This window comes from Grampus griseus (genome assembly GCF_964374135.1).
Source record: "Grampus griseus genome assembly, chromosome: 5".
NCBI lineage: Eukaryota > Metazoa > Chordata > Mammalia > Artiodactyla > Delphinidae > Grampus > Grampus griseus.
The window spans coordinates 46,623,685-46,644,180 of NC_138998.1; the positions used below are offsets into that span (position 1 = coordinate 46,623,685).

General features: G+C 36.9%; 1 protein-coding gene across 1 annotated transcript in view; it reads left to right on the forward strand.

The window, feature by feature from the left end:
• Window positions 1-20,496, forward strand: part of LOC309823115 (EGF-like and EMI domain-containing protein 1) — a gene marked incomplete at both ends in the record, with an annotated part of 514,868 nt that overhangs the window by 445,366 nt on the left and 49,006 nt on the right. The window contains 1 exon segment of the mRNA XM_082655287.1: window positions 2,073-2,195. Coding sequence (XP_082511413.1) covers window positions 2,073-2,195 — 123 coding nt within the window.

Genomic DNA, 20,496 nt, shown 5'->3' on the forward strand with positions numbered 1-20,496 from the left:
ACTAACTTGGTTTCTTTTGCCAGAAAATTATTGGAGCTTGAAGGGAAGGGGAGGTGTTCTTATTATACTTCTTTTTCAAAATTACTTTTTAATACACAAGTAGTAACTGAATAACTTTCTTGTGAAAAATTAGAACATTATAGATGTGGATAACATTCCTTGTCCAACATACACATCCTGCACTCTACTCAGTCAGATACCTTCCTTCCCTCTTCAGAAGTAATCATTTTATCTGTGCACACTCTTTAAGACATTTTTAATGTATTTAAATACATATATATGGTATATTATAAAAAATTTTGATCTTGGCAAATGCTGATATATTGATTGTTTTGTTGATAAAAGCATATAACTCTTGGGAATTAAGAGTTTTATTTGTATGTCTAAAGTAAAAGACCTGGGAAGGATATATAATTCAGGGGTTGACAGAATTAAGATTCAAAATTATATCTCAACCCTGTGAATAATACCCTAAAGCTAGAAAGATAAAAATTTAGGTAGCATAACTATTAAAGCCCTGCACAAAGTACAAGTTACAAATGGAGAATTCTGATTTGATATTAGTTTATATGGAAAAAATTAGTGGTTTGTTTATCACAGACTCAAAATTTAATAAAAATTCTAACACTTTGAAAAGTCAGTAGTTCTTATCTCTGAAATAAGATTCCTTTTAAAATATCAGAATTACTCCAGAATATCTAATTTTAGAAGGAAAATACTAGACTGTGTAAAATGTGTTTAATATGGTAAACTAGTAATTTTAAAATGTGGGACTTATTTTGTGATTTATATTCTTCATATTTTTTCTTCTTCATAAAAAAAAAAAAAAGCAAAGTAAAAGAAAACTCTTGTGCTTCTCTCAGGTCACATGCCCTATTGTTACCTACAGTACAAAACAGTCATTAGGATTTCAGTGTGAAAAGGGCCTATGATGAAACATTGCAATAGTATTCCTTCCCAATATTGATGTCTTCTCGAGTAAGGATCTTGCCCTGTGGAATTAAATCTCACTCAATGTAAAGCTAATTATCTATTATGATAACATATTTTAGTGAAGAATATTCATACTCAACAGTCTTTGCCAGAATGTCTGGAACTGGGGACAGGGGAGTCAGGGACATTCTCTGCATGAGACACGTGCAGACTAAATCTTGACCTTTCTGTCTGATTTTTACTTTGGAACATGTCACAAAACAGATTCTCTGAACAGGAAAATTTAGAAGCTCTGATTATCTGAAAAATCACTGATTATCTGAAAAGCTTTCCCTGTGTTTGTGGATATCTTCTTGTTGTGATTTTAGATATATCAGAACTGATTGTATAGGGTACAAGGAAGTATAGGTTCTAAGAGATAAATTCGTTTTCCTTTCCAAAGGAAGACAAATATTATTCATTTATCATAAACTTGACTGATCGTAAGACATAGGTGACCATGAGTCTTGACCTCTTTTCATTTAGTCTAAATTAATGTAACTTCAAACATAAACATGCTAAGTATTTCAGAAAGTGGAGTCCTGAAAGATAAGGAAGAATCTGAGTTAATGGAGCAAATGTATCCATGTGTTTTTAAGAACTCCAAACCATGGCTTTATTTGAATTTATCTGTCTCTGCCCTGATGTCCACTATATCCCATGAGAAGGAGAGTCAAGGTATTAACTCTATTACTGACTTCATTCAGCAGCGTCAGAGCAGTAAAGGTGTTTATCTACTCGTGTGTGCTGCTCCAGATAGGGTAGCTCCATTGTAATTCTCCCCTCCAGGTTCCCTTCCCTAAGGAAATATCTATATCTCAGATCTGTCTAATTAATCAGGATGTGAAGAATAGAAAATTGTGAGACAATCACTATGCTCATCGTTGCTGGGCTTTCAAAAGCTCAATAAAGTTTCTATCTACATTTTTTCGTTTATACTGTGGAGTAAAATGGATCAAACAGGCAAAGAACTGTGGCAACAGAGATGGTGCCTTTGTGCAATAAAACATATACTGTGTATCAAAGAAATATTGTGCCACTTCTCTGAAGCTGACATTGGAATGACATTGTAATCCTGACCATCTGTCTTCCTCCTCTAGATGTTGATGAATGTACGGTAGTGAGTGGAGGCTGCCAACAGCGCTGTATTAACACCCTGGGCACCTTCCATTGTGCATGTGATACGGGGTACAGTCTCCATGCTGACGAACGCACCTGCATAAGTGAGTAAACATTAGAACCAGCTTGAAGTTGTTTTCAGTGAAAATCGACCTGCCCACGTAGGGGCAGGAAGAAAACGTTTTTCTATTGTAAAAACATCTATAGAAGCTGACAATTTTCAAGTACAATTCTATCTCTTAGAATTTAAAAAAAGATATTTTGCTATTAAAAGACTGAAAGACAAAAAAGATGGGGAAGTAAATATAGAAATTAACATTCACAAGCAAAACTTGGATCCCCCCAAATGTGTGACTGTTCCTTAGGTATCATTTCTGCCACACGCAGTAAAGTATAAATTTGTTAATTACTGCTTATATACAACAAGTTCAGCACAGACTCACAATAAAGAGAGGAGGCTGGGCTGTTACAATCACTAGCTACAATGTTCACTCATTTCAAACCAGACTCAGAAGTGGACTCGTGATTATAACAGCAAAAATTATGACAGATTATATAATGAGTTTAGGGTTTCTCAAGAATAGTTAAAACTACACACATTAAATCTGAGGTTCCTATACACTTATTGTGTATCAAAATGTTCTTAGATATCAGTTTTGGGTGGTAAGATTATTATTGTTGTCTTTGTATGTTTCTGAATTTTATGAATTTCCTAAAATGAGTATGTATGCAGGAAAAAAACAGAAAAACTTTAAAAATACTGTGTTTCCTGTATGATTTATTAATGTTCTTTTTTTTAATTTATTTTTTTAACATCTTTATTGGAGTATAATTGCTTTACAGTGTTGTGTTAGTTTCTGCTGTATAACAAAGTGAATCAGCTATATGCATACGTATATCCCCATATCCCCTCCCTCTTGCGTCTCCCTCCCACCCTCCTTATCCCACCCCTCTAGGTGGTAGCAAAGCACTGAGCTGATCTCCCTGAAATGTTCTTTTTTAACTGAAGTAATTTACATAAAAAATTTTTTTTTATTGAATGATGCTCCTCAGATGGCATCCAGCACATTCTGATTTCACCTCCAGGTCCCTTTGAAAAATATCTTATACTGAAAGAATAGCACCTTATACAACACAATTTAATTGCTGGTTTAATTTATACAGGGTTTGTTAACTGGTCCATCTACTCAAAATTATTAGCATTTTATGAGTATTCTATAATTATGAAATTTGGGATAGAAATCAGCCAGTTTTGCTTAACTTCATAACATATACTGTCTCTTTTTCCTAACATAGGAAATGAGAGAAAGCCAGGTGAAACAGGTAAAGATGTCCTAGTCATAGATCTGATTTTTTTTTTTTTTTTTTTTTTGCGGTACGCGGGCCTCTCACTGTTGTGGCCTCTCCCGTCGTGGAGCACAGGCTCCGGACGCGCAGGCTCAGCGGCCATGGCTCACGGGCCCAGCCGCTCCGCGGCATGTGGGATCTTCCTGGACCGGGGCACGAACCCGTGTCCCCTGCATCGGCAGGCGGACTCTCAACCACTGCGCCACCAGGGAAGCCCATAGATCTGATTTTGATAGAAGAAAATGGAGGTTTTGAGAGCAAAGAAAGGACTTTTCCAAAGTTGGTGAAGATGCAGATAGAAGCCATATCGTAGTATCAGGGAACTCAGTATCTACAGCAGGCACCAGTGGTGGGACAGCAGCACATGCATATTTTTGTAATCTCCCAAATATCCCCTTCTTTTTGCAAAATTACTGCTTGTTGCGACAGGAATCCCTTTCCCATCCCCATCTCCATCCCCAACCTGTAAAGACTTCAGCTGGTAATATCCTTAAACTACCACTCTAACTTCTCTCAGTCACAAAATATTTAGGGGCAGGATTACCTATACATGCAAATATGGTATTTAGTGGTAAAGGTTGAGCTGGTGAATTTTTGTGTCTGATATAAAAATATTTTGCAAAGTAATGAATTTTATATATCTATGGTATCTGGTCTTTGCGATAAGGCAAAATAAACACTCTAGTGATCAACTAAAATTATATCTTCAGGTATAATTAATTTTCTAAACTCTGGAAGTTATTAACTATTTCTTAGTAAAATCATTAAGCTCTTTCCTTGTTCCTCACCACCATTGCTCTGGAATTTTCCAACTTTTGTTTCAATGACCTCAGGTCAAAGGTGGACTTGGATAAGAATATTATGGTTTATCATTTCTATTTCCATTCCTTAAAATCCATCCTGTACAGACACATGGACACTATGGCAATAGCATATTTGCAGCTGCGTAGGCTGATTCTCTCCTCGTACAGAATTTCAACATAGTGTACAAAAATTAAAAATTAAGCTAAAGAGAAATATGGATTTCATGATTGCAGTCATTTTAAAGCCTTTAACCCCTTGGATGTCATTCCACAGAAATACTGGACTCAAGAGTCCAGCAATTGACCTTTGTGGAAATGTTCATGCCTCTCTCACATGAATCTACTGGTTCTGGTTTCAAAGAATGGTCCTAAGAACCTCAGTTGACACAATTACAGCAGTCTTGTTAAAATGAACTCAAGAAGAATATAAGTATTTTGTATTTAAATACTAATAATGACGTGAGCTTGAGGATAAGAACTGTTTGTTTGCTTTGAAAGAAAGGGTGTACCGTAGAGAACTGAGTCTCACATTGGTTTGTATTTTGAGTAATATTGTAGCAAGGGTCAGATATTTTTAAAAGCAGGACAATTCAATTAGTCCACTTTCCCTTTGGTGTTTGTTACCTGGCAGGAAACTGAGAATGGTGGTTGATCTTACCAGGAAACTGTAGTAGACAGAAATTCTTCATGACCAGTCGCAGAAGAGAAGATGGAGTTATGGAATTTTATGATTCCGCTACTTTAGAGTCCTTGAAATTAACTGCCTCCATTTCTTCCTTCCTCTCGACCTTCTTTCCCTTCCTTTGCCCCATTCTGCCCATCAGTCATAGTCCTAAGCTAGTGTGACTTTTTGAGTTAGAGCCGCTGGTACTTTTTGCACTTTCTCTTAATCACAGCAGCAGTAAACTTCTTGTACCCCAAATCCTTACAGAGTTTAAGATGACTTCATTTCAAGAAAGGATCTCCTCTCTAAGAGCTGTGCACTTGTGGGGACATATGGCCAGCAGTTACTAGTCAGCCTCCACCAGAATGATAAAGTTACACAAAGTGGTGTTAAGAGAGGGGGTTCATAATATCCAGCTATAGTGTGCAGGCCACTTGGTTCCCCATAAAGTACTGCCTGGACTGCTGATAAAATGTGATCCCTGGGGATCTTGGCCTCAGTGACCCTCAGTTTGAGCCCCTGAATTTGTCTGCAAGTTTTTGGAATGCATGTCACTTTACTGGTGGCAAGGGCCTATTACTTTCTTGAGATTTTTAAAGGTATCTATGACACTTCAAAATATCCCCCATATAATTTTGTCCTTATGATGGTGCTTCTTTAAAAGGTGTATATGTGGGAGGATTTCATGATACTGTTATATCATGATACAGTCTCATGACACTGTCACATAGTCCGAGGCTAAGCTGGTCAATGACTGCTTCTCCCTACACCTTCCTTTATAATGGGATTCTGGACCAGAGGTCTGGGTCCTTGTCCTTGAGCAGCACGGTTACACCTGGTTGGTGAAGGGTCCAGACATAGCATAGGAAAGCAGTCAAAAATGAAATTTTGACCAGATTTGCTTTGCTCTCAGTGGTCTCCATTAACACAGATATTACCAAGTAATACATATACTTTTAAATTTCCCTTTACTTGGAAACCAACGGCTTTAAAAAAATGGAAACTAGAGTTTAGCCATCATCAGAAAGACAGAAATATTCATACTGGTCCACCATTGACTCTCGTCCATGGACCAGGAACAGTGGCACGGTGGAATCCAAGTTGGTGCGTGGCCTTCAGCAAATCACTTAATCTCTCTACAGTCTCTACAGTCTAGTTTCCTCATGTGAAACTGGACAAAATGACCTTAAAGTTACTGCATCTCTAAAGTGTTATAATATTATGGAGTTCCCCAAATTACTAATTTGTTACATATCATCTGCTAACCTGTATTTTTTAAAACGCAACTGGATTCTGTGGAATAATTATTTTGTAGAGCTCAGATTTTATTTGAAAATTATATAAAGAACTTAGACTTTAGGAAGTCCCACATAAAAACAGTGAGTGAGAATTTTATATCCAGTTTAATAAAAATGAGTTCATGACTTCAATGTTTTTAATGAAAGCAATAACTACACTTTGGTGCTTTTTTGAAAATACTGTTTTCTGTATCATAGAATCATATTTTGGAGGAATCCAGGGACTAATTCAGCCTAATCTACTTTAGAGATAAGAAGTCTGAGATCCAAAGAAATCAAGTAACTTTCACTCTGAACAAAAGAAGTTTTCAGGAGAATCTGGCTAATTTCACTTCTAACCAAATGCTTTAAAATAATTTCTGATAAATATTTTAAAAGACTAAGAAAAATCATAAAGGTACTGTGAAATGAAATTCTTATATTCTATTTTAATAAATAGAGCTGAGGGTTAAAATAATGTATTTTCATAATAGCTATTGATGAAAGAAATCTACCTTATATTATCACCCTATAAGTGCAAATTTATCACTTCTCTCTTACATTTCTATCATATTCTCCAACAAACCTGGCTACTCTCAGTTCTCCAAGTCAGCTATGCCCTTTTCCACTTCCACACCTTACCTTACTCAACCTAGACTTCTCTCTCACCAAGACTCCACCTGTCAAAAGTCTACTTACCATGTTCCATGTTCAATGTCCGTTGGCCTGTTAAACCTTCTCTGGTGACCCCAGCCAAAAGCATTCCTTCTTTTTCTTCTAATACCATATGATTTAGTGTTGCCTTAATGATACATTGTAACATATAGTTTTATATGTGTGCAATTGGGCTTCAGACCAAATGAAAGACACTAATGACCTTCTAATTATCAGCTTTCAGAGGAGTCTTTTCCATGCCTTTCTCAATGGCCTCTGACACTATTAACCACTCATTTTTCTAAATCTTCCTCTTGACTTCCTGACAGCACAATTTTCACCTTTGACTGCTGCCTTTTTGTACTTACATTCTTGTTACCCGGTTCTGACTTTCGATCATCTTCCTCTCTCCTTGCTATGGACTGAATTGTGTCCCCCAAATGTGCATGTTGAAGCCCCAAGTTCCAATGTGATGGTATTTGGAGGTGGAGTCTTTGGGAGATAATTAGGTTTAGATGAGCTCATGAGGGTGGAAGACCCTCATGACGGGTTCAGTGCCTGTATAAGAAGAGAGAGCAGAGAGCTTGCTGTCTCCACCATACCAGGATCTAGCTGAAAGGTGGCCATCTGAAGCCAGGAAGAGAGCTCTCACCAGAAACCAAACCCTACTAGAACCTTGACCTTAGACTTTCCAGCCTCCAGAACTGTGAGAAAATAAACTGATAAGGCCACCCAGACCAGGGTATTTTGTTACAGCAGCCCAAGCAGACTAATACACTCATCTCTTCTCCTTTATTCCCCCTTCTCTAGTCTATCTCCATTTTACTCTTCTACTTTTAGACAGAAGTCAATACCTATAAAATATCTGGCAAGTATTAGTTAAATGTTAGCTATTATTATAACAGAATGTAAAAAGATGTAAGGACTTTACCCAGATGGACTTGCTCGTTGGGGAAAAACTCAAACTTGCAGTATTTCTAGCTTTTGGACTTCGAACAAAATACAAAATTATCTTCTGAGAGCTTTGAATTGAAGATTTTCTCATTGTTGAGAGGCAGACTTTAGTAGATATGACTAAATATAAGTAATGATAATGTAGACTAAACTTCTTTTGCCAGTGGCTATTTTGTAACAGCCAGGGGCTAGATACCAAAATAATTATATTACCCAAATTTTCTGTATTTAGCTGTGTAATTTGCATTTTAAGTAACTTGTAAGGTTTTAGCTATAATTTGGTATACCTCACAAAATCTTTGTCTTTCCATTTTTTTCTTTTTTATAACAACCTTGTGAAACATGCTCAGCTCAAATCTCCGTTCATAATCATGTCCTTCCTCTGCTATATTTGTTGAAATTCGCCTTCCCAGAGGGAAAAAGTAATTAAATGATTGAAAGTTTTAATGCTTGCATAGTTCTCTTACCTCTCTTTCATGCCTTCAGCACATAGGTTTATTAACATCTGTACTCACAAATAAACAAATGGAGTCACTGGTATCTGCACAGGGAAACCTCAGATAAAAAGCATTTTAATTATTTTCATCTTTAACACAAGAATTCTTTATTTCCACTTGCTGGAAGTGGTCAGGAACTGCTTTTGTTCAATGGTTCCTTTTTATTCTCACTAAATGAGGTTGGGGGGAAGGAAGAAGAAAGGTTACCTGGAAGCTGTAAACCAAAGATTTTTCTGTGTGATGAAGTGTGCAACATAATAGAATCAGAGGTCATTTTTTAATTCTAAATAAACAGAAGTTAGGTGGCAAGAAGAGGGTAGATGTACAGCCTGGAAGCTTGATTAAATAGATATTCTTAGTAAAATTTTGAGCTTGGATAAATTTTCTTACATCAGATCTTTATGTTTCACGTTTTAAGATAATGCTAAACTTGGAAAAAAAGGATTGAGAAAACTATTAGATGTGGTGGTCTTCACACAATGGATTCTTTTGTTTTTGATCTCAGTGTTCTGATCAGTGATGTCTAAGTTTTATTTGATAAAAGGAGTGGAAGATCCTTTCTAGGGAATGCAAAGAGATTGCCCTCAAATTGGAGACGAAAGAAGTTAAAGACTTTCATTGTAACTACCTTTCAATTAATTGCATTATTTATGAAGACAAATTAGAAGCAGAATTCATTTCAGATGACAGCTGATGTCTTGAATAGGGCTATGTCAGGTTAAAAAAATTGTTTAGTTTGTCAGGTTGATGGCATCTCTCAGTCATTATCAAATTCATCGCCCTCGCAATATTAATCACTTTTGTGTGGTAGGTGATATATTTAATTCCTCAAAGTTGAATCTAAGGAACACTTCTCCTCTGCCGTCCTCGTTCCCTATATGTGGGCTTGAAAAAAAATCATGAACTTCCCAAGTTTTTATCCGTTTTGTTGATAATTAACCCAATTCAAAACCTATTTCCAAATCCAATGGATTTTAGGAATGCATTCAGAAATCTTTTTTTTTCTACAGTTTTTCTACAGTCTTCAGACTTGGGAAGGTAAGACTGACAGTTTTCGATAGAGTCAGACTAAGGTCTGAATTCTACTGCATCGAATAAGGGTTGTGTGATCTTGGTCCAGTTTCTTAATCTCTGATCTTCAGAGTTCATATCACTTTTATCTCTTTCTCTGTCTCTCTAACTGTATCTATACCTAATATAACCAGGATAATAATTCACAAAAATCAATATTATACATTGCACAAGGACACAAACCTTATAAAGAGGGATGTATTTAACACACTAGAATGGGGAATGGGGGAGACTGAGAGTGTATTCTGGGCTAAAAGTGAACAAATGAAACAAGAGTGGTCCTTCCAAGGACTGGGGAGTGATAAGAATTTTTCTTGAACTGAGCAGTGCGATAAACTTTACCTTCTGTATCCAACGTTAAAACAAAACAAAGTGATGAAATGTTAGCCCAGTGGTCTTCATCCTTGCCAGTTGCCTTTTCTTTTCTTCTTTCTCTCTATGTGGAAAGTAAATTCACAGGTCTTCCTTCAGAATAATCTCTAGGAATTTTTTCTTTTTTTTTTTTGTTTTCTTTTTTTTTTTATCTAGGAATTTTTTCTAGCTATATTTGTAAAATATTTTTAAATGTAAGATTTTCATAACATATATCAAATAAATAATAAAACCCTACTTTTAAGCACTAAATAATTTTGCTGTCTTACGTTTCCCAAATAATTTCATAGTGCATTACAGAATACCCCCTGTATGGGATGAACAAAAATATGAAGAGATTAAAATAATACCTGGCACATAATCGAAGTTCAGTAAATGGTGGCTTGAATCAGTAATTTATAATTATTATGTATCTACCTTTATTATTTTCCCACAATCAAAGTACCTATTCAATGCACAAAGATACTGAGAATAGGAGATTCTGAATTGTGTGCAACTAAAAATACAGGAACTTCTCTTTAAATTATTTGTTTATGAAAATAGAGAATGGGATTTAGGATTGTGAGAAAAATATTGATAATCTGAAAACAACATGTCTTGGGGAAAAAAAGTACCAATTTTTCAGGGTAACAATATTAACTTTACCACATAGCTACCCTGTATAAAAGGTGTGTGACCTTGAGCTGTCACTTAGCTGTTCAAAACTCCATTTCTCCATATGTAGCGGGTAGTAAGGAAAAGTTACAGTGAAATCCTTAGTGCAGTGCCTGACACAGAGCGAGCAATCAATAAAAATTAGCTCATAATATTAATATTAGTTCTATACTTGCAGTTGGCTATAGGCACAGGACTAAATAAAATTACGGAGGGTCAGACACTATAGTTATAAACTTACTTTGGTGATCAGATGGCTTCCACTGGGCAGCTTTGTTGCTAGTTTTTTAGCAAACATACGTTCATTGATTCTTTTAACAACTCCCTGTTGCACTTCCTTTTTCTTTGCATTTTTGGAGCTTTAAAGCAATATTCACAACAATATTTTCACTGAATGGTAAAATATTCTCATTCTCATTTATCACTAGGTTGAAGATTTATATCTCCCTGTTTCCAAAAGCACTGGAGGCAGCAAGCTTTAGGCAGCTTATGCATTTTCACGGGGTCCAAAGTGCAAAAAGACGTGAAACATAAAATAGTACTACCTCCATCTAGAAGCAGCAGAAGGATTAAGTGCTTGCAAATACCAGATATGAGCATAACACTTAAATCCAAATCTAATATCCCAGTATAGTTTTCTAGCAGCTGACAAGAGCCACATGGTTTAAATCACGTTTGCATTTTCTAACAACAATAATCATAGAGACATTTTTTTTTTTTTTTTTTTTTTTTTTTTGCGGTACGCGGGCCTCTCACTGTTGTGGCCTCTCCCATTACGGAGCACAGGCTCCGGACGCGCAGGCTCAGCGGCCATGGCTCACGGGCCCAGCCACTCCGCGGCACGTGGGATCTTCCCAGACCGGGGCACGAACCCATGTCCCCTGCATCGGCAGGCGGACTCTCAACCACTGCGCCACCAGGGAGAGGCCACATCGGGAGGCTCCGCAACGGGAGAGGCCACAACAGTGAGAGGCCCGCATACCGCAAAAAACAAAAACAAGAAATCAAAACAAAAAAAAATTATTTTACCATCCTTAAAACCTTTTATTGTCTCTATATAGCTTTTAGAATTAACTCAAAATTCTTACTAGGGCTTACAAGATGCTTCAGGGTCTGACTCTTGGTTACTTCTGCTTACCTGCCGTGTTTCTACTCTGTACTTCATGCTCCAGGCTCAGACACACTGAAAAGCTGCAGTTCCTTACGTGTCCCAGAGGTTTCCACACTCCTACACCTTTGTCTTACTGTTCCATCTGTCAGACACTCCCTGCTTCTGCACATGCTCGTTCCTGGATTTGAGTCCAAGTCAACATTTTCCCCTCTCTCCTTCTATGCTTTCCTCCCCGCCTCTCCTCACCTGACTTCTCCTCTCTTTGAAAGCAAAGGTTAGAATCACCTCCTCTGAGGAGACTTTCCAGATCTACTCCCATACTTATAATCCAAATTTGTCACCTGTTTTATAAGATTTGTAGATCGTTTATAGATTTAGAGCTTCTTTCAATGGTGGGACACCACATAAAGACACTCAGATAGATGAAAGGAAAAACCTTTGTTACTTACAGCTCCAAGTGAGGGAAGGGCACCACTCAGGGCTACACATTGGGTTACACCCAGGACAGGGTAACAAGCAAGCTGATAGGAGGTGGCTTATATATGGCAAGTGGGGTGGGGTTAGGCTAAACTCAGTCTTCCTGGGCATTAGGTACTCTGAATAATTCCACAACCCCAAGGGAGTTAGGTACCTGGGAACCTCTGGCAGTTGGGTCTGTGTGTATCTTAACTCTAGAATGTCTGATAAGGGAAGTATTCAGTAGTTGGGGTGGGAGCTTATTCTGTGTAGGGGAACTGAGGGTTTTGAGCCATGGCTTCAAAACCGAGTCAAAACAGCACTTGTGGAATATTACATCATACACCACATAGAGCCAAGGGCATGTCTCTAATAGAGCCTCTCACAATGGATTATAAAGTTTCTCTTCTTGTCTATCTCCCCCACTAGGCTTTAATCTCTTTTGTATCCTCAGGACCTAGCATGTGACTGAAATAAAGTGTTTACTTTTATTAAATGACCCTGTATTTGTTCAGGGTTTAAAATATAAAGATCCTTGTAATAAAGTAGGCTTTGTTTAAAAGTAGGGGCATGTTCCCCTTCTTATGATCTGTTTCTCTTTATTAGACAAGAAGAATTATATAATGCATGGCTTTGGCTCTTAGGAAACCCAGCACTACGTTGAAGGCTTAATTGCATAGACTCTTTTTTACCTATATTCCTAATTTAGTTTTCTCCACCCCACTTCATAACATGGTTCTTGTTTTGCTGCAGTAGTTATTTTTTGTACCTTTCCCCCTCTTTTTAAACCATAGCTTTAGTGGTTCTATTATAGATATGTTTTAGATCGTACACAGCCTCAAATCATCTTTGGAAGTAGATGGAATATAAATGGAATAAAACTAACCAAATTCAATCCTAGATTTATCACTTGGCTTCTTTTAAAGCATCATAGACCGTACTTTAAACCCCAGATTTAGAAAAGATATGAACCTGTCATTCAGTGGAATGGTTTGCCTATTTGTTCTCAGAAATCCCGGGTATCGTTGTCAATGCCAGAGCATGTCAGGAGAACAAAGACTGGCCTCCACACCATAAGGGTGGGAAGACTACCTAGGGCTTTGTAGAGCCTAGAGCCTGATACTGAGCAACCAGTTCATAAAGACAGGATATATGTATGATTATTAATGGGAGTCAAGGGCAAAGCTGTGATAAGAATGCAGGCTGTCATTTCCAATCATTCTCTTGTCACAGGACAAGGAGTAAGACACAAAACCTAAGGGAAAGGTCTGGGGTCACTATTCGGAAGTCAGGCTGCATACTGAGTCCTCAGTAGATAAATACATATTCTGAGCATATGAGTTCTGAAGGCGAGTGGAGGTGCTACGTATAAGCACAGGCCCAAAGCAGGGTTAAAGTTTGAGCCAAAGAAGGAGACAGGCGGGAAAGGGCTTTGAACTCTGACACTGAAAGCATTTCAGAGACCGTCTCTTCAGTAGTCATAAGACAAGAACATAACCATCAACCTAACAACCAAGACCACATGACTCCTGCCCCTGCACACTTGCTGGTTTGGGTGGATTAAGGCTACTGGGATATATGGGGCATCCCCAGGGAAAGGCAAGTCTCCTCGAGGCTCAGTCCTCTGGGTTGACATGTCGTCCACAAGCTCAGCAAGCCTAGTCTATGTACTCTCCCTTCAGACACATTAATTCACCCAGAGATCAAATTCTAGAAACTAAGTGATTACAATTTGGAAGTAATTCTGGCTATGTCCATTAGTAATAATAATGACAATGATTTAAAAAATCTCATCTCTAATCCTCACAACAACCTTAAGAGGGAGATATTATTACTCTCATTTTAAAGATAATGAAACCAGGGTTCACAGAGGTTAATAGGACAGCTTTGGAATCACAGGCTTGGGTTTACAGCCCTGTAGACGACTGGTCTGAAATCAATAAGCACCATGGGGAAGTGTGCTGAAATGTGCTTTATACTTTTTGAAGGGGAGAAAGGAGTTGAGTACGTCTGCCATGTAACCTTTGCTAAGCTTCTCTCTTCCAGGCTGTATGGTATGGTAATTTAGTCTTATTTCATCCCATGCTTGGGAATTTAAGTAGATTCCCTGTGTTCCCCCTTGGAAGTAAAAGTTGGCTCCTTCTGTAGACTCCCGCACTGGTTGGTCTGGGCTGCGGTGGGCTGGCCTTCTGTCTGGGCAAGAATACCAGTCAGACACTTAAGCTTTCACAACAGAATGTCAACCTTGTCTCCCCAGTGTCTGGTGTCTAAATCTTATGGCTCTCACTTCAATCGACAATGTAGAGATTCTGCGCTACAGGCTTGTGTTAGAGGATTTGACTGTGAACTGAATGGGAGCCAGTATTCATCCAAATTTCCCTGAAGACATCTGATATACAGAGTGCACAGCAGAAAGATCACAAACCTTGATGCCAAAAAGCTCTAAGTTAGAATCCCAGCTTTGCACCCACTAGCTGTGTGAATGTGGGCCTGTTGTCAAATGATAACAATGGCTGATATTTATGGAGTGTGTGCTATCTATTGGGGCCCAGTGTTAATCTTATATTCACTGTTTCATTTACGCTTCATAAAACCCTGAGAGGTAGGTGCTCTTGTTATCACTCTTTTAGCAATGTGAAGAATGAGACTTAGAAAGTTTAAGCAACTTGAGGAAAAACACTCAGCATGTAAGTGGTAGATATGGAATATGCCTTTGGGGCGTAGCTGATCCATTGAATCCAGTTACGTTAAAACAAACAAGCACATCTCTTCAAAAAAGGTGTTTGGATGTTTGGACTCTATTGTTAAAGCATTTTAAGGAAGGAAAAGACACCAGTTAAAATTTAAAGGGCTCACAGTGCAGTGCAGTGTGGAAAATGGGTTAGCCGTGTGTAAATCAAGGAGAACCAGGAGGGAGTATTGCCTTCTGGTTAGGCTGGTGAGAGATCTAGCACTTGGGACTGTCAGAGTTAAGACACCAGGAAGCTGCAGGGTTTTTTTCCTATGTATATTCAACCATATGAATTTTTTTAAAAATCTATCAAGACAAAAACCAAATTATTCTGCTGACTCTTTTTTTAAGACTCTTTTAAATTTTTATTTTGTATTGAAGTATAGTTGATTTACAGTGTTGCTTTAGTTTCAGGTGTACAGGAAAGGGATTTAGTTATACATATACATATATCTATTCTTTTTCAGATTCTTTTCCCTAATAATGTAGGTTATTAGAGTATTAGCCATATGAACTTTATTTTACAAAAAAATAGTATCATAGAGACCATATACAATTTTGTAGTTTGAGTTTTCGCAGTTTTAAAATTAGTTTTATCAAAATCGGTGCAATCATTTGTATTATATACGTTCTAAGAACATAGGGTGTGCTTCAGACTCTAAAATTTTGCTGTATTATTCAATAACAACCTAATGGTTTGTAACAAAGTAAAAAGAAAGGTGTTCCAAGACTTATTCTTGTCTGACATTGTTTAAATTTTGATTTGAAGGTTTTATATTGTATGGTTTCATATTTACTAGAAGCCTTCATCATCCTACCACCATCCCTACCAAATGAGATTCATGGATTATAAACCAATAGCAAGAAGAGTGCCTTTGCCTGTTCTGCTTTGCCATAATCTCAGTGCCCACATTCATTTATTTTAGAAGTGAATATAGTATATGGCTCAAACTTTTAGTAATTGCAGTAGAATGGTTGGATTGATTTTCTGCCTCTAACATTTTCTCTTTCATAGGTTGGTAAAAATTTTATGATTTCAACATTTCTTCTGAATTCAAAGGAAAAGAATGCAAATTTATTATTATATCAAACCAATTAATTAGTATTCTTTTGTCTAGGGAGAATGCTCTGATTCCTACAACTCACATTGTAAAAATTCTTTAAGTTTGAAAACAGTCTAATTTCAACCTGGCCTTATTTCCAAAAGAAAGTGATTTAACAATCTTCTGTATTTCTCATTATAACTTTTATGCGAACCTGTGGTATAAGAACTATACTGTTTCATCTCTTAGTATTTCCACGAGACTAGTGATGGTTTCGCTAAGTGCCATATCACATACACATCAGAACAATGGATTAAAACTAGAAAGAAAAAATTGTGTGTTAGTTTCTGCAGCCCCACTCTGAATGTCAAAACAGACTGTCCTGCTTTGTCACACAGTTGATTAAACCCATGGCATGAGGAATTCAAACTTGTATAGAATCATCGAAATAGAAAATGTAAGATGTGGAAGAATAGCCTTCCTTCATTCCAATGACTGACATATTTGCTAACCCTTCTCCTTGTAGAATGCATAAATTAGTAAGTGCAGAATCTCAAATTCAGTAGGCTATATCCTACACTGGAAGCAAAAATTTTGAGATCAAGAATAATTGATATTCCATGTGACCCATTAAAACAGGTCTCATTTAATGCAGTACGGCTTAAAATTGTATCTCTTTCAAGTAGGCTAACCTGAATATAGGCACCCTTTTTTGCACTTTACAGCAAAACTGAGCAATTCCCTCAACCATCCCGATCAGAGGACCTTGAACTGAGAGCACATGTTTAATGATGCCTGGAATAGCTATTGATTAAACACTGACAATGTTCAGAGGAATTGAGAATCAAAAAGCCTCCCCATGGCCAGCTCTGCCAGGCTCACTTCTTAATAGATGGCAAAGGAGGATTCTAAATGAGATCTGCTGCCCTGCTCATCCTCAGAACTCCACAGGCAGTGGGATTAATTTCTGCTTCGCAGTCCTTTGGAACTACCATGTCTGAAATGTCCAAAATGAATACAGATGTCCCTCCTTTTTTATTTCCTTGTTCCTCCTTTTTGAGGGAAAAAAAGTTCTCATATGAATTGAATGCATGGAATGATATTGCTTTAAATGTGGAATGAATGAAAATTCACCATTAATTAATAGATAAAGAATGGGACAAATCCTCGGATGATAATTCAGGCTGAATAATTCCCCAAATCAAGCAAGCAAACAACAAAAATGTTAAAAGAAAATAAAGAATAAGAGTAAATAAAAAGGAAAAAAAGGATTTGAAGCCAGAACTAATATTCACACTGCCATTGCTCTGTTGAGTTGGTTAGTATCCAGAGGCTTAGATATTTTTAGGATATTCTTTTGTCTGAGTGGGAGATTGTGACCCAGAACTGTGAAGTAAGGCTGTTTCTACACTTAAAAAAAGACGATTTTCAATGGTGGAACCACCCAACTGTTTTACCTTCAACAAACATTGATGGAACACCTAGGGGGTGTCAGGCACATTGCTTGATGCTTTCCCTTTTAAAGTTATTTAATCCCCCCTACGATCCTGTGAAATACTCATTATAATCATTTTAAAGATGTGAAAACTGAAGCTTGGAGGAATTAACTAAATCTCCTATTATCAAACAATCAGTAAATAGGCATGACTAAAGTCACACTGCTAGAAATGGTCAGAGCAAGGATTAAAATCCAGATAATTTGAATAATATTCTATTGAGCTAAATACCATATTATACCATCCTTAGTTTAATAATGCACATTTAATGAAATGTTCTGTGAGAAGCTCAGACTTTTTTTTTTTTATTGTAGTTTGTTCTTTTGCTCCTTTTTTTTCTGATTTCCTAAGGATTACATCCTTAGGGTAAAACATTTTTGGAAGTACAAACAAGTATAAAAAGGGAGAGAATGAAGGAATCACAACCCCACCACTCGAAAACAGCTGTTGTTATTTGGACTTCTTTCATTTCAGTTTTTTCTTTTCATAATTTAGACCATGTTACCTTTTGTTATCTATTCATATAACAACATACATATTACACACACTCCCACACACACACATACACACCTTCAGTAGACAGTAAGCTAAAACTATTTGTAAAGCTGACTTATTGTGGCAAATACCTTTTGATATTTATATAAACACACATATTATGGGATCTTTTATCTCTTCTTAAGAATGCGGACATTAATATTTATTTGCATATATTGTCTAGATATTTTTATTGTTTTCTAGGCAATATTTCAAGCAGGAGGATTAAAGAAGTTAAAAGAAAGCATATTTAAAAAAATTTTTAAAACCTATTATCAAAATGTTTTCAAATTTTCATATGATTTATTGATCCATTACCATTATATGATAGTTCCTGTCTTATTTTTACTGGCATCAAATTTTATTCTCCCTTTCAGTGTTTACTAATTTGATAAGTGAAACCACTCACATCCTTTTACTTCTTTTCAGATTCTAAAAGTATATGTGTCATTTGTATTTCCTTTTATGAGTTTGCTGCTGAGGTACGTTTTCTAAATTTTAATTGTGAATTTTGTACTTAAGAAATACAGATATAGATGTAGATATAGATATATGTACACACACATATATATTGCTTTATAAAGCAAGTATAATCGTCTGTCATACTTGTTACAAATATGTTATCATAACTTTTCTGAGCATAAAAGCAATATGTGTGTATCACAATTTAGAATATATATATGAAAAAAATGGAAAAGAGTAAAAAATCAACACCATCACTCAGAATTAAACATTGTCAATATTTTTGTTAAACTGGTGGAAATTTGGGTACTGAGGCCTGGAAATATAATTGGGACAGAGCTAGAGACAAATCTAAAAGAGGTTCCTTGTACTTCCAGCACTTTTGCCGTCTGTCTATCTATGTATCTATCTATCTATATATGTATATATCTATTGTCTATATCTATCATCTATCTAGTTATCTATTATCAATCATCTAAGTGGTTTTAAGAGCTTTTGAACTAGGACTGTCTGTCCTCCTTTCTCAGAAGATGAGATTGTGTCTTAATTCTTTGAATTGTAACATAATGAAAGTCAGGACTCCAAGGGAAAGACTCATCAAAGGGTTCCAACTGTCTGTATTCCCTAATTCTAACAATACCACCCTTCATCGGCCCTAACATAGCTGCTACATGACAGTGGGATTCTTCTCAGGGCCCCGGAGCTAGTGCAGAAGAAATTCTTTGCAGAGGGGCTGCTAAACACTGAGGTTTTCTGGCAGGGACAACCAAGCAACTCTTCAGAGAAAAACTTCTGACCTTTAACATGGTTTTATTCAAGACAACAAATTAGGGCCTGTGACCACATTAATTCAATATATATTTAAAGTTTGGGACATTAGTGGATATTCATTTCCATGATATTATGTAAAAATGCATAATTTTAACAGCCTAAAAGCATTGATCTTAAAGAGGAAATTTTGAAGAGAACAATTAGACAAGCATGATTATTAGTCTTCAAAAGGGACCATTAAGATGATGCAGAATTCCCTATCTTTAACTGTAGATTTGGAAAGTAGTTTCTTAGGAGAGGTATGTAAGCCTTGAGGAGGCAGTGTCCTCAGTCTGCTAATTTCAGCTATTTCCCACAAGGCAGAAAAGTGACAAAGTGGAACAGTATTGAATGGGAGTTAACATACACTTCTTTTTCTTTCCCAACAGAAATGAAATCATTCTTTATATAACTTTCAGCAGCTCTTTTTAAAATGTAATATATACCCTCTTCTATGCTATTATATATTTGACAAAACCATTTAATGACTGCTATTCCTTTTTTACACTAAAGAATTTCTTTAATGATTTATCTGTTTGTGGACTTTTTTGTGTTCTCTCTCTCTGCTGCTGTAGTGAACACAGTCACTGATGAGCACACTTATAGCCAAATCTTGGACTATCTCCAGAATTATTTCCTTAGAATGAATCAAGCTACATAGAATGACTACCTCAGAAATGATGTTAATTGTCAACTCATCCTCCAGAAAATAACAATTTAAATTTCTATCAGCAGTATTTTAGGAAAACCTGCCCTTTTTTATTATGCCCAAATAAGACATATAGAATATCTTTTATTTTATCACGTTTCCCAACAGGATAGGTGTCGTTGACTGTGTTCCCTAAAAAATAGACTTCAAGATTTTTGTGCAAAAGATTTACTGGGAACAACACAAGTGAGAGGTTAGGGAAGCAGGATAAGACAGAGAGTGAAATTGAAGTGCAATGCAATTTCAACAAGGGTTCTGCCGACCTTTACAGAGAATTTGAGAGCTGGGGTGTCCCTTCAAAATTGTGCAGGCTTGAGGCAAGGGGATTGGGACTTGATACCCTTGTAACAACCTGCAGGCTGCCCTGGGAGGAGCATGACCTTGAATGAGGAGTTTCTCTTCAGCTGAGGGCAACTCTTCTGGAGAAAGACTTGGCTGTGAGCTGCGTGCTGCCAACAGGTCCAGCAGTTGAAGAATCAGTGTGGTTCAGCTGGGTAGTGTTGCCAGAGCTGCTACTGCAGACCATGCCTTGTGCCACTCAGATCTACTTGCTTTTGTAATTGCCTGCTTGCTAATTAGGGGGAACAGCTCCTCCAGTTTGCCTTCTTTTCCGGGAAAATTTGCAACAGTAAGGTTAGTGAAATGAACTACAATCCCTGCCACTGTAGCTGGTCTTGAAGCTGAAACTGATGCTCAACATCCTTTTTCTCATTACAGTTCTAGATTTTTCTCACCCTCCTTCTATTACCAAGTATCGTAG